At 38.5% G+C, this 14,690-nt stretch overlaps 1 protein-coding gene across 2 annotated transcripts in view; it reads left to right on the forward strand.

Moving 5' to 3' along the window:
• Positions 1-484: 484 nt before the first annotated feature.
• Positions 485-14,690, forward strand: part of NCAM2 (neural cell adhesion molecule 2) — a 506,926-nt gene continuing 492,720 nt past the window's right edge. The window contains exon 1 of one of the 2 annotated variants that reach the window (XM_087861739.1): positions 485-716. In XM_087861739.1, the coding sequence (XP_087717865.1) occupies positions 662-716 (55 nt within the window). In that variant the 5' untranslated portion in view covers positions 485-661. The remainder of the gene's footprint in view (positions 717-14,690) is intronic. The other variant, XM_087861738.1, reaches the window with a different exon arrangement.

Consider the following 14,690-nt stretch of genomic DNA (forward strand, 5'->3'; position numbering starts at 1 on the left):
TCCCCGCTCCCGCTAAATCCGGGAGTGTTTAGAGCCCGGGGCCGGGTGGCCGCCTGCAGCATCAGCTTCTGCTCCCGCTGCCCACTTCCGCGAACTGGCCGGCGCCGGTGCAGGAACTCCAGGCTGCCCTCCTTTCTCGGCCCAGGGGCGTCCGCCAACGTGAGGGTCGCCGTCAGGCTGAGCGTGCGGTCTCCTCTCGCAGACGTGCTCGTGCCAGCCCGCTCGCGGCGGCCACTCTAGCTGGAGGCACCGGGAACCGAACTCGCTTCTGCGAGCTCGACTGCGGACGAATCCTGGGGCCGCGCGTCTTGGGAGAAGCGGCCTCCGTGCGGCGCGGAGGGATACACCTCGGCCGCTCCTCCCCTCCCCGCGCCCCCGCCCCCGCCTCTCTCCCCGCCCGGCTCTGCTGCCGCCGCGGCGGCCGCTGCTGGTGTTGCTGCTGCCGCCGCCGCCGCCGCCGCCGCCGCTGCTGCCTGGATATAGTGCGGCAAGGAGCGGAGCTTGCAGTCACTTTGCGAGGAGGAGCGCGCGGGCTGCGGGCGGCTGGGGCACCCCGGGAGCGGCGGCGGCTCTAGCTGAGGCGGCCGTGGCAGCGGAAGGTTCTCTCTCCAGGGCTGGACTTAATAACTTTGGAACTGTCCTCCAGTGTCACGTCCTGAACATGAGCCTCCTCCTCTCCTTCTACCTGCTCGGGTTGCTTGTCAGTAGCGGGCAAGGTAGGAGTGTGGTGCTTTATTGCATTTACTTTCCCTCCCCCTTCCACCCAACCAAGAGAGGCAGAGGGAGGCACAAGAGGAATTAAATGAAAAAACTAAAGTTATAGTTACTGTTGTTGTTATTATTTTCACTGTTTATTTTAGCTGCCGCTAAAAATTGTATCTGTGCTGTGGACACCCTTAAATAAGAGAAAATACAGAATTGGAGATTGGCATCAGTGAGCAGGAGATCGAGGCAAACTGCTTCTTTTTCTGGGATCTTGGCTTGCTCTGATTTTCATGATCAAAAATTGGATGAGTATGTTGATGTGTATTAACAGTTAAATATCTGAGGTTGAGGAAGGAAGGGGAACGACGATGTTTTATAGAAGCAGGGAAAACTATCAGCCTTAAACTCGTTTGTGACATATCTCTCGTGTGCAAGAAATTCAATTCTTAGAGACTCTTTTTTTCCCCCTTTCCCAAGACCCCAATTCCTGACTAGGAAGTGAACGATGATGGTTTATTTCTATTGAAACTAAGGAGAGGGGCCATGGATGTTGTGTGTAAGACGGCGAATGTATAAAACTAGGCATGTGTTGCAGTCATTCATTTTCGGCACCCCCCCCACCCTTGTTAATACATCAAGGTTGAAAATTTTTATAGCGTCAGATTGTAATTACACCTGTAAGGGATGTTTTAGCTTGTGGAGAACTGGTGAGATTTTTATCTCTTGAGAAAAAAAAAAAAAATGAATAGCTTACTGCAATAACCTGAGAGAATTTGTGGAAGCTACCTCTGTTTATCCGTCTAGAGATAGATCTGAATTTATCTTGCTTTGTTTGGATAGTTCATGTTCACATAAAATATATTTATAATAAATGGAAGCATTTTCAACTGTCCAGACAAGTTTGGACATTTAATTGGGAACACAAAATGCTAAAACATGCATTGGTGGAAGTCTTTAAAGAAAAAGAAAAATAGCTGTAATTTTGTGATGTGTAATAATTGCATAGAATGTTATATTATTAGTATGGCATGAAAATTGTTTTTTGAGAAAACATAAATTACAAGACAAGTTAAAATATCTCCACTATATTCAATTCTAAGCATTTTTCTAGCCTCTTCTGTGTTGCTCATTTGGTCCAGCAGGGGGTGGTAGAACTCCATTGTAAACGCAGAAATGGTTGTTTCTGTTCTTCCACACTCACCGGGTCCTTCTATCATTCTTCAGCAGGGCTTGACATTTTGGATATGAAGCCTTCCTTTCTCTGCCCTCACCTCCCTAAAGCTATATAGTGTTAGTGGCTGATGAAACATGATTGGATGCAGATTTTATGTTCAGAAATCAGAATGCAAACACTGAATGTTGGTATAGTTTATAAAGTGTCTTGGTAAGATGCTGCTCATTTCCCCTTAATAACATAGAGTATGCAAAATTTCAGTCATAGCAAAATTGCAGATATATCCTTCTGAAGCTGATATTAGCCCAGTTAATTTAATCAGTATTATAGCAAAGATCAACATATACTTTATGCCCTACAGATAACGCTGCTTTCATTTTTGCAGAGCTGCTGATTATGTTTAACTGTTCATTTATAACATAGACAGGTATTAGTGAATCCTAAGAAGAATTCCCTGAAAATTGCAGTTAAAATACCACTTCAATTAACCGAGTGTAGCTAGTGTGGAGTAAGATGGGGGCATAATAGAAAGCAAGTTTATGCAGACTTATGATTACATTGTGACTGGTTTGGAGAAGAAATATATCTCAGTGATAAGAGTCTGTGAATTTATATTTAGAGACACTAAGTGTGTTGGAATTTGAGGGACAAAAGAGAAATCTAGGAATGTTTAAATATTATACGCAGACATAATTTAATTGGGTCTGTGTATGTGACATATCTGAAATTGTGATTCCCCTAATTTATAATTCAGAATGCAGTGTGATTGTAAAGAGGGGCTCTAAAACTAAAGCATGCCTGAAAGGGAGCCTATATTCACTGTAATGAAACAGGGAAGGAGAAGAGCATCGTTCTACAGATCTCTCTATCTACTGCGATTTAAAAATGCATGGCACTCATAGAGGCATAGATGCATATCAGAGAGACCTAGCTTTTGTGAAACTGAACATGTAGTACTTCTGTGCCATGTGTCCTAATGAAGTCGGAGATGCTGGGAAACAGCAGTCCTGATCCTGGAGTCCACTTCTCCTATGCTAGTGTTTTGTCCTCCAATTAAGGATGCAGAAGCAAGTATCATACACACCACTGGAGCAGATTTTGAAAAAAAAAAAGGGGGGGATCTAGTGTAACTCATAATTTTGTTTATTCTTTTATAAAGGGGGCAATGGAAAAGCCTCCAGTTAGTGATCCCAGGGCTTGCCTTAGAAATACTAAAATCCCAGCTTGCTGATTTATGTTTCCAACAATATACTTGCAGGGGATTTTATGAAGCATGATTGAAGCTATTGCTTTGGAAAGTGGTGTGCAGTTAGACTGGGGAAAGGCAACGATGATGTATTCCGTTTTAAGTAGTCAAAACGTTTTGAACTGCAGCAGTTGAACAGCAGAAAATGACAGAAGTGAAAAACTGAGCAACTTAAGTGGATGCCAATACCATAATTAGCTAACAAGGTCTAATAGTTCTAACTTTCAACACAACATTATTGTTCTACTGTAGTGAGAGCCTTTTTTATTATAGCAGAAATGCTCCTTTAAAAGCCTCTCATTTCCACTGCAAGATTAATATCTAATGAAGTAAGGTTGGGATTTAATTGTCAAGTCTGAATTTAATTGTCAATGGAAAGGAGATTCTATAACTCTTAACTTCTGTAATTATTTATTTATTTTTTTGTGTTCAAAACTTGGTCACAGTCTCTGTCATCATAAATCTCAAGTAATCACCCGAGTCTGTGATTCACAGTGCATTTGTTGTTTGGATCTCTGTAAATTTCAATTCCCAAACTGTAATACATATGGGCTGCTTTTCTGAAGCTTTATCACTTTCTGAAATTATTGTCTTCTCCTTTTCAAAAATTACTCACGTATGATTAAGAAACATCTATTACTGGATCCTTCTATGTTTGAAACAGAAGGATTTTTGTGTGAAACTGTAAGGTAAGAACAGAGCTCTTCTTCTCTTTTGCAATCCAGTTCAATCATACAGTTAGAACCTTACCTAAGCCAAAATTATGGGGAGAGGGAGGTGAATTGCCCAGTTAATTAGTTGAACTTACAGGCATCTGCTTACGTTTTCTCTCTCTGGTGAAGTGCTAGTAAGTCATCCTTCACTAGAGAAGTGTACCTTCTAAAAATAAAGCGTGGGTGTATGTGTGCGGGGGTGTGGGTGACTACTAGTGTGTGGGTGACTGTGAGTTTCACTTCTATAGGATGGTCTCCACAAACCTGTCTTTAGTGTAGGCTGTTACACAGACAGCCTCTCTCACGTCCTTTTTAATCTACTCTGCTCTAATTCTTTGATGTCAGCCTCTTTTGCAACGTTTCTATTGAATCGACTCCATATGCATTTGCACTTAGAGAAGATAGGCTGTGTGAATTAATATCGTTATTGTCAATGAACAACCCAGAGGATTTCCTTTCCTGCTTTATGTCAAAGGAGTTAAGCAGAGCATTTGGCCACTTTAGTTTCTAATGCTGAATTGGAGCCCAGGAGAAGAGCAAGAAAGGAAGGTGGTGGGCCCCAGGGGTCCAGTGAGTCTTTTCAGTGACACAGAGGGCTAATGTTCTTCCAGAGGTAATGTCCTATTAGAGAAGCAATTAATGGAAGAAAATAACCTCATTCAGTACAAGAAGAAAGTCAAACTTCATATAATTTAGTAAATAAAATGGCTTTCTTTCCAACATAGAGCTAGTTTGTATTGGGACTGAGAAATGAGCTCTAGAAATTGAGGCTGGTAACCAAGCGAACAGTGTCATTTGTTTTTGTCTATTTCCTTGGGAGGCAGGAAAGCGAATGGAAACAAGGTTGCCAATCAGAAGGCCCCAGAACTAGTCCTGCTGCTTTCTCTGGCTTTCGACATTTGGGAAATCATTTTAATTTATCTGTTTTCAGGGTCACTCTCATAGCAGTGAACTTTTGAAAGCATGAAGAAAGTGCTCGATAAGTGGTAGCACAAGTTTGAATTGCTAATATTTTTGTTCGTTTGTTTTTGTTTTGGTCCAGAATAAAATGAGTCCTCCGAGTGTTGGTGTACGTAAAATTAATTTAATAATTTTAATATTCTGATCATTGTTTTCCAAGTTTTATTAATCTAGATTCTAAATTCTCTGTGCCCTTTATACTATTCCAATTATATTGAAGGTAGTCCTATTTAAAAGATTATAAAATAGTTTTAATTTTCCAAATTATATGCTATGAGAACACTTTGAGATGCACCCAGTGCTTTTATACTTTTATTAAATGTAATATTCCTGAGCTTCATAGAGCCATGGTATCTTTAATTGTTCAGCAAATGAAAGTGTTTCGATATGGCACTATTTAAGATATTTTAATAACTTTTAACTATTTACAGTGTTAGAGTTGTAATAGTGCTGATTCCAAATGGCTATCAAAGTACTTCCTGGTGTCACATATTCACTTGGGCCACTAACAATTCATCAACCATTACAAGGCATTTTAGAAAGCTGTGATGTAATAAAACAGACTGTCTGAATTTAAATAGTTAAGAGGTATGATAGGGAATTTTAAGGGTATTTACAAGCGTTAACAATCAACTGATGACAGTTTTAAGGATTGCAGGTCAGTTGGTCAAAATTTTCTTGGCTCCATTTTGTTATTAAAACTGGCAGGAAAGGGGAAAGAACATTGGGTTTGAAATTAGAAGACTTAGACCATCAAGTCTCTTGACTTTGAAGAAAGAACTTAAACTCTCAGAGCCACCATGTGCTTATTTGAAAATCCGGCATAAATATATCTGATAGCTGCTATACTGCCATGAGGAGCAACTGTGATGATAGATAATGTGTAGGGCTCCTATAAAACGTCAACCCTGCTATGCCAGACATTATTATGTCCGATGTATATTATGAATACAGACAAATCTGCCCATGATTTAAAAACATTCCATTTATTCAATTTTTTTTAAGTCATCAAAAACTTATCTGTGAATAGAAACAATTATCAAGGGGGCAGAGATAATCTAATTCATTGATAAGGGTGACTCATTCATCATTTACCAAACATTTATTGAATGCCTGTAGTGCCTCAGACACCTTATTCAGCAGCATTTCTAGGATTGGTTGTATAGGTTGTGTGATGAACAACTCCAGGGGGCGCCGTCATAGTTGTGGTGATAGAATACATCTTTATTTTCACAATTTTCCAGCAGATGGCAGTAAAGGGTCTTGAGGAATGGGTTTCTTATTGTATCACAAATCCCTTTTATGGGCCAGCACCAGGTTGATGAATAGTGGCAGAGAGGCTTAGGGTGGGCACGCAATTAGGATAAGTGATTTACTAAAGATGAAATAGTAGCTAGAGCTCTGGTCTCTAAACTCTTCATTCAGTTCCCTGAATACCAAACTTTTGCATCAGTTTAAAAAAATTAACATTTCTTCAGTTCAAAGTAATGGTAATATTTAAATTATGTGCTATTTTGTAAATCAGTTAACAAATACTTGCTTAGGCCTTACAATCAGTATACTGCCAGCGCCTTGTAACCTGCAGACCACTGGTTCAGAGTGTGTTCACCTCCTTGTAACGAATGATCGGCAAGAGACCAAGAGACTATTAACTATTTTATGGATGAAGAAGGTGAGGTACAGAGGAATTACCTGATTTGCCTTTATCAATTATAGTTAGTTGTCATCTGGAATTAGGATTAGATTTTCTTACTTCCAGTTCAATGCCTATTTTTTGATGTATTTAATGTATTCGTGTGAAAATTTGCATGTGTGTGGAAGGGGTAGTGCGTAGAATTCAACGTTGGTAGTTGAGAAGGCAAAAGATGTAAAAGCCAAATAAGCATACGAAAGATCAATAAACCGGTCAGCAAAATGTTGCAAAATGAGAAAAGACCTATAATTAATTAAAAATTGAAGGGTCTAACTAAGCGTTTAGGAATTCGGCACCTAGAACGTACTAAAATTTATTGAGTGTTTGCTAACTGCCAGGCTCTATTGGAAGCACTTTATGTGTACTAAGTAGCTTAATATGTACAACAGCTCTCTAATTAATATTACTATTCCGCTTTTACACTTGAGGGCTATGAAGCATAGAAAGTTTAAATAACTGTGATAAGGTTGCACAGTCAGGAAACAAAAGATGTGAACTCAGGACATGTGCAAAGACTTGGCCTTTAACCAGGACACCACCTTGCCACTGAAGGTGAAGGGGACTCAACATGGAAGATGGAGAAGATAAGACAAGGAGTTAACAACAGGTGAACACATTGTGAGAAAGGATGCCCCCAGTGTTCAGAGGACGGAAATAATACAATTAATTAATTTAAGAGTTTGGAAGGGTGAGTTGGTGGACTCGACTGTAGAAATACTGGTGGGACTGAGAGGCAGAAAGGCCTTTTGAGGTCAGGTTGGGTGTAGAACTTCAGGAGCCATTGTTTGGGCAGGAAAAGAACATACTTAACGTTTTGTTTGTTTTTAAGTCGTCTGGCCATGCATGGGCTGGACCAGAGGGAAATGAAAAAGGAGTGGAGCGGTCATGTCATATGTTTCTCTGGAAAAATTAATGGATCTTAGCATTCAATTTGGGAAATTGGGAGGCAGGTGGTACCTGAAATTTTAAGCCTTCTTTTTAGATTTTTTTTTAATTTTAAGCCTTTTTGATAGAAAGAATGGTTATCTTAATAGAAATAGGGAAAGAGATAAATAAGACCACTTATTTTAGGTGAGAGGTGTTTTTATTTTTGTTTTGCTTGTTTGTAACTTTCTACGCTGATACGTTGAGTTTGAGGTATCCGTGGAACATCTAGATAGAAATGTCATCAGCAACTCTGGAAAGGCCAACTGTTGATCTTTTCATTTCAGAATTTTTCTTCACTTTTATTTAACTTTGTTCTCTCGTTCTTCCATCACTGTTTGCTCTAATATTATTTGGTATATGTGTGTCTGGAATTTTGAGTAAAATTTCAGAAGCATGTAGGTCAAATTTGCTCTTATTATATATTTTTCATTCATTTTCACTGCTTATGCATAGCTTTTTTTCCTTTTTCTTTTATTCTGGGGAAACAAAACATGAAGAAATAAGAAAATAAAAAAGAAATGAAAATAACTAAAATCAAAAATTAAAAACAGTTTGCTATGAAATATATAGACTTAGACATTTTTCTGTTAGTCTTCAAGGGAACTAATATTTTTGAGTGCTTACTGTATGCCAGGGAGCTGTGCTGGTCATTGTCACTCATTGTCTCATGTAATCCTGATAAAATCACCTTTGATAGATGATGTCTTAAGATTGAGAGTGTTGGATTGGCCTTGGACTATTAAGTATGTTCTACGGCTGACACCCAAAGTTGTAGCCAAAGAGCATCGTTTGCATTTAAGATATAATTCAGTTTCTTTGTGTGTTTCTTTGATACAGGATTGGTTAATAGGAGGAGGATGCAGAAACTGTGGTGCTCCATGTATCACTTATTCAGCTCATTAATTTTGAAGTGATCAAGAGCAAGCTTTCACACTATTAAAGAGAAAGCCTTAGCAATCTATGAAAATGTTAATAAAAAATATGAAAAATCAACTCAAGTGCTTTCCTTTACTGCTAGTATTTGTTTGTTTAGCAGTTTAAGAACCGTCTTGATTTCCAGTATAATATGTATCTGGAAATACTGAGAAGGCAGCTAAAAAAAAAAAAACAAAAAACTGGAAAGTCACTTTCTCCTGTGTTAAAATGATGTATTTGTCTTTACTTTTTTAAAGGCTACACCCTGGATCATAGTTTTCATTTTAAAGTGAATGCCCTTCAGGCCTTGCATCTTGAAAGAAGATACAAATGCGAGGTAGAAGCATCAGTAGAGATTTAACTGTGCTAGTATTTTAATTAAGATTGTTATGGTTGTTGTTAGTGCTTGGTTACACATTTCTGTAGGTTTGGAATGTTCTGACCTCTAATCCTGTCTTTTCCCATAAGCCATGATATTTTTTACTGCGTAATTTTGCAGGCACCAGCATTTTTCAGAGATGCAAATATGGTGTTAGCATAGAAATGCATGCCACCACTTGTAAAATAAACCAATGTAATAAAGCTAAGACTTACAGAGTGCCATACATCCTAATTTAAGAAAATAAGCACACATATACTTTGTTCTAAGTATTAATGAGGGTTGTGGACAGTTTTTCTAATATTGTAACTTTTCCATTCTCAGGCAGCTTTTTAATTACTACAGTACTACTCTTTCTGATTATTTTTAATTTATTGCCCTGCTTAATTTCTCTCTGATTATTATTATCTATCAATGACAAATATTGAATATACTGCCTGAGCAGAGCAGTTGCATCTTTATATTATAGTGATAACTTACGTCATCGATGAGAGTAATGTGGAACACAGATTATGTGAAAATTAAAATATAACATGAAGTGTATGCCATCCATAATCTTTGTCAAGGTACTGATCAATGATATTGACCATTTTTTTTTTTTTAGTTTTCTTTCTTTACTTATGTGAACCATTTATAATTTTCTAATGCCAACTGAAATTAAGTACATTTTCAATCCTGTTCACTTCGTTTTCATACTCTTTATTACAGAATCACTGGCTTCACCCTACCTATTGTATAAATTATATACTTATATTTTAAACTAGGTTAAACTTTTGAATTATCAAAGGGTTAGAGTTACATTGTAGAATTTAATGATTTCAAATGTATATATTATATACCGAGACGTACTAGTTAACAAAACTTTGGTGGTCAACTTAGATTTACAAATCTACTTGAAGTCCCACAATTACTCCAAAATGTAGATACTATTCCTGATTTAGAAAAGAGGAAAATGAACCTCGAAGAGGTTAAAAGACTTGTCCAAGAAGAAAGACTTGGAAATGGTTGGCTTAGGACTTGATATAAAGATTTTATTCTAGATGCAGCATTTTTCTTATTGTAATGTCTGTGCTTTTACAGAAATATATATTTACTGCTATTAATGGAGCAAATCTCAGAAATAACTTTGTGGTACAGTACATACTTTTTGTTACTCTGCTCTTCAAAGTTGCTCTTGGACTGTGTTTATAGGACACATGCTATTCATTTTAGAGGACTCCCTTTCACTTAATTTATTTGGGAGTTCCTAACTTAGAACTGTTAAGACTTTTACCTTTTATTCATTTGTACGATCCTGTTTTCATAGCCTCATGCTTGTTGCTGTGTACACCAAACACTTTTGCACCATTTCTGAAATTCCTAGACTTGGGCCCCGTGTCAACACAGCTCATGTATTTTACACTTTTCCTAACTTCCTTTGCTCGGACAATTCCTCTTATTTTTCTTCAAAACTCATTTCACCACTGAAGACATCTTTCTCTCTCTCAACAAATATACACTAATCCCCAGTCAATGTGCAAGACACTGAACATTCAGTCATAGATGGTAAATACCTGAATTCTGCATGTCAGACTTCACTGTAACTGTATGGGACCTTCTGCGTGAACTCCCCGAGAGCAACAATGCCTTCCCATGCTGGCTTGCCATTAAATACAATGTACTTGGTTAGGGGAGTTCACTGTAAATTCATGTGTGTATTCCTGAAACATAGTAAATGTTTAGTAAATGTGTGCTAAATGAATATTTAAATATTACCCAGCAGGAGTAAAACAAACTATTTAACAATATATTTAGTTTTGACTGTTGGGAATATATTATCTGTTGGTCTGGGTATTCATTTTAAAAATTTTGTTTATATCACTACTGCATGTGCTAGACCTTCAATAAATATTTGAGTATATATAAAATAATCCGGTCAGAAGGAAAGAAAAGATGACCTGCCTTATCTCCTGTACTGTAAATAAATTAGACTGGGAGTAAAGGAGACTTTTAAATCTTGCTTTAAGATTTGTTCTTTTGAAGCCTTATCTGAGACATAAGAGACCATTATGTTGTTGAAGTTTCAAAGTCTTCAATACATAGAAATAAATGAGGGAGATCTAATATGTTGATAATGGTATAAGAAAACAGATTAGATATTGTCAATAGTAAATGTCTGATTTGTCAATAGAGCAAGTATTTAAAGTCCTCAAAAATCAAGATAATCCCTGGGGTTAATTAAAAGTTGATTATTCAGTCAATGATTATTGGAAGCCAATTCTAAACTGTATGTATAGGAAGACAAACAAGATAAGAGTTTTTTACCTTATTTTTTCATAGGCACTTAGATTTTCTTTTTTTAAAAACAAATTCAGTTTAACCTAAAACAATCCTCTCTTGTCTGGTAGCCATGTTTTGTCATGATTTTGTGATGTTTTCTATGTCTGACTTCCGTGGTGAGAACATTTAAGTTAATTGGACAGAATACATTTTCGGATGCGCCAGAATGTCTTTATCACCGATTTATCTGTCTGCCTTGCCTTTACCCACTAATGTTACCGGTATTGTGTATGCCACTTCTAACTTGAAACACAGTTTGCAGTTAGAGATATGACCACTGCTTCTGATTCATCCTTTTTTTACTTTCATTTCCCCCCTCAAATTTCACATAATTTATAATCACTTTAATTGGTTATCCATGTGAGTCATTTTGTTTCAGAGCTCGGTCATGAGCCCCATGCTAATACATTTTACCTCTGTGGGCAGGGTGCGGGGTCTGCAATTTAGCAACAAAACTCAGCACAGGTTATTAAAGGATATTATGTCATTCTCTGTGCTTTACTGGAAACTTTCACAGCCATATCCAAAGTGGATAGGTACTGTTGAACCCTAGTATTCTCATGATAGTTAAATAATAGTACAGAATCCTGAGTAATTATGAAGTACCGTAAGTTGCTAATGTATTTTCTCTTTCAAGTCCTTTTTTTTTTTTTTTTAAAGATTTTATTTATTTATTTGACAGAGAGAGACAGCCAGCGAGAGAGGGAACACAAGCAGGGGGAGTGGGAGAGGAAGAAGCAGGCTCATAGCGGAGGAGCCTGATGTGGGGCTCGATCCCAGAGCACCGGGATCACTCCCTGAGCTGAAGGCAGACGCTTAATGACTGCACCACCCAGGCGCCCCCTCTTTCAAGTCCTTGTTCTGTTTCTATTGTATGAAACATTTTATTAAAAATAGCCTCCATCCTACTCTGTGCATTAATGCAGATTATTTGGTGAAAGATGACTTCTTCAAGCAGAATGTCGCTCTTTCTTGCTAGGAAAATCAAAGGATTAACCTTACTGTCTGTGGTGGGGAAGGGGACTTAATTGGTTAACTTCCACTCGTCTCTTCCCATTTGGCTGCCTCTCAGAAGGCACTTCATTAAGAAGTCTCCATATTTCAGGCGCTGTACCTGCACGTGGATGTGTGATGGGAGAAGGGAGGTTGTCCTAAGAAGTATAAATTGTCTTTGACTAATTGTGACCCCAGAACACATTCTGACTCCTGAGCAGAAAGGCATGCAGGGAGCTAAGAATGAGAAAGAAAAGTAAATACTATTAGTAAAGATCAATCACGGCTTTGTTTCGAGGGTAATTCATCAGCTAAAAGGTAATGAGGGAAGGGGTGGTGGGGTCAGACTTTGAAGAGCTGGGATAAAGTGTGACAGTTATATGCGTGCAAGGGGAGAAGGAGATGCCCAAGAAAACAGAGGGACCACAGAAGCTTGTGTCCTCAACGAACTGTCTGTTTGTAAATATTTAATGAATTAATTGAATGAAGGAAGCAGTCAGAGATCAACAAAGCCAGATGCTAGTTACAGTGTACTGTAACTAGCATAATATGTCATATTGGGAAGGAAGTATATTACTATATTCAATAGGGTAAAGAGCCTAGTGTGAGCTGAACTCAGCTTTGCTTTGTACAGAGGTGACTGGGTGTTTTAAAGGAAGAATAAGGGAGTAGGGAGGAAGGTGCATGGGGGCTCAGTAGAGTCAGGGAAGTGAAAAATTACAAAAAGCAGGAAGGGGTGGTTTGGGCTGTTTGAAATCCACCTGGATTTGTTAACTGGTGGTTATCAAAGTGAGGCTCCTACCTTCCCACAGAGGTTGGGAGACAGGGGTCCTACCTTGAGGTGTGGACTGAAACAAACAGGAAAGTCTTTTGACAGCCTTGAGTATTCTCAGGCGCTTTAAGTCACCCCAGGGATGCAGCCTTGAGCTGTTAAAAATAATGTTAGTGCTTCATTCAAATCTTTATAGGTCAGAGTTGAGACCTAGTTCAGAAGAGAGCTCAGAGAAGCCTGGTTAGAGTTTGGTAAAGGGGAGAATGTCAGAAAAAAAAAATCTGTCAGTTACTCTGCAGAGTACTTTCTTTTCTTTCTTTCTTTTTTTTTTTTTTTAAAGATTTTATTTATTTATTCGACAGAGATAGAGACAGCCAGCGAGAGAGGGAACACAAGCAGGGGGAGTGGGAGAGGAAGAAGCAGGCTCATAGCGGAGGAGCCTGATGTGGGGCTCAATCCCAGAACGCCGGGATTACGCCCTGAGCCGAAGGCAGACGCTTAACCGCTGTGCCACCCAGGCGCCCCTGCAGAGTACTTTCTTAAGGGTTACCTCATTTTTATATTCACAACATATATAGGATTTCTGAAGTATTATTTTACAGATGAAGGAACTGAATTTCATAAAAGATAAGTGGCATCTAATAAGTCAAGGACTTGAAATTCAAATTTAGTTAATATTTGGTTCTAAAACTACTCATTCTCTGACTGAAACGTGGTATCTTTGAAGCAGCAAGGGATAGCTGTAGGGAGAAGGGAAGTCCTAGCAGTAGATTTAGTTTCAGGTTTTTACCACTCTTTCTGGCTGTTTCTTTTGAATGGCTAAACTCTAGGTGAGTGACTCCCAATTAGCAAATGAGTAAATCTTTTAGAGACCTAAAACATTAATGAGCCCAGAGAACCAATAGGGTATAGAAATATTGGGTTCATGGTGGTTGCAAGGTGGGGCAGTTGGATTGTCCAGGTTAGTGTAATTCATTAAGGACTATATACCATTAATATTTAAATATAAGCTATATTCTTAAATGGCTTCTCTTATTGTAAAAACTGGAGTCATTAATAATTCAGTAAGTCATCAGTTTGTGGTTGACTTACTAAATAATTTCATAATGAAATTACGTCAGTGTAGGATGCTTTCGGGTCAAAGAAGAAAAGGATACATTTAGAAGGGCTTAAAAATAAAAATCTATTATAGCATGTAAGCAATCATCCAGAGGCAGGTTTGGACTTCATGTTTCTGTTTGGTTTTTGCTATTTTTCCTTGACTTCATGGAAGAAAGGTGTTTGCAACAGTTTCATGTATCACGTTCTTCTACAATAAAATCTGAAGTTAGAAAAGATAAATAAATATGTCACTGGCCTTGTATTACGAAAAAAAGATAAATTTTCATATATCGTCCAGCAGACTTCCCTCCGTTCTCATTGGCTCAAATCGTATCATAGGAACTCCCCTGAACCAATGGCTGGTGAGGAGAATGTTATCACCATGATTTCCCCCAACGAATCAACTCCCTTCTGTTGCTGAGGGGAAGGTCAGCCTCGCGTCAAGCGTATGATTATTCCATCAAATTCAGTGTTCATTTACGGAAGAAAGAGGGCGAGGAGATAGGGTGCAGTGAGTGGTCAGATATGTCTGCCACAGAGGTGTTGAGGGGGCCCTTTTTGACAAAGAATGTAAACTACGCCAGAAGTCAATATTTATTAAGCACTTACAGTGTGCCGTTTCAGTGTACTTTGTGTGATCTGATTTCATTCTTCAGACTTTCTTGTGAGGATGACTCTGTTTTAGAGAAGGGTATGGGAACAGATTTTGAAGTGTTTGAATGACCTGTCAAATTCTGCTCAGTGGCGGAGTTGGGATTGGAACCCTGGCTGGCTGGCAACAGAGTCCTCTTTC

Source organism: Ursus americanus, chromosome 4 (assembly GCF_024610735.1).
Source record: "Ursus americanus isolate L20-20 chromosome 4, mUrsAme1.1.p, whole genome shotgun sequence".
Taxonomy (NCBI): Eukaryota; Metazoa; Chordata; class Mammalia; order Carnivora; family Ursidae; genus Ursus; species Ursus americanus.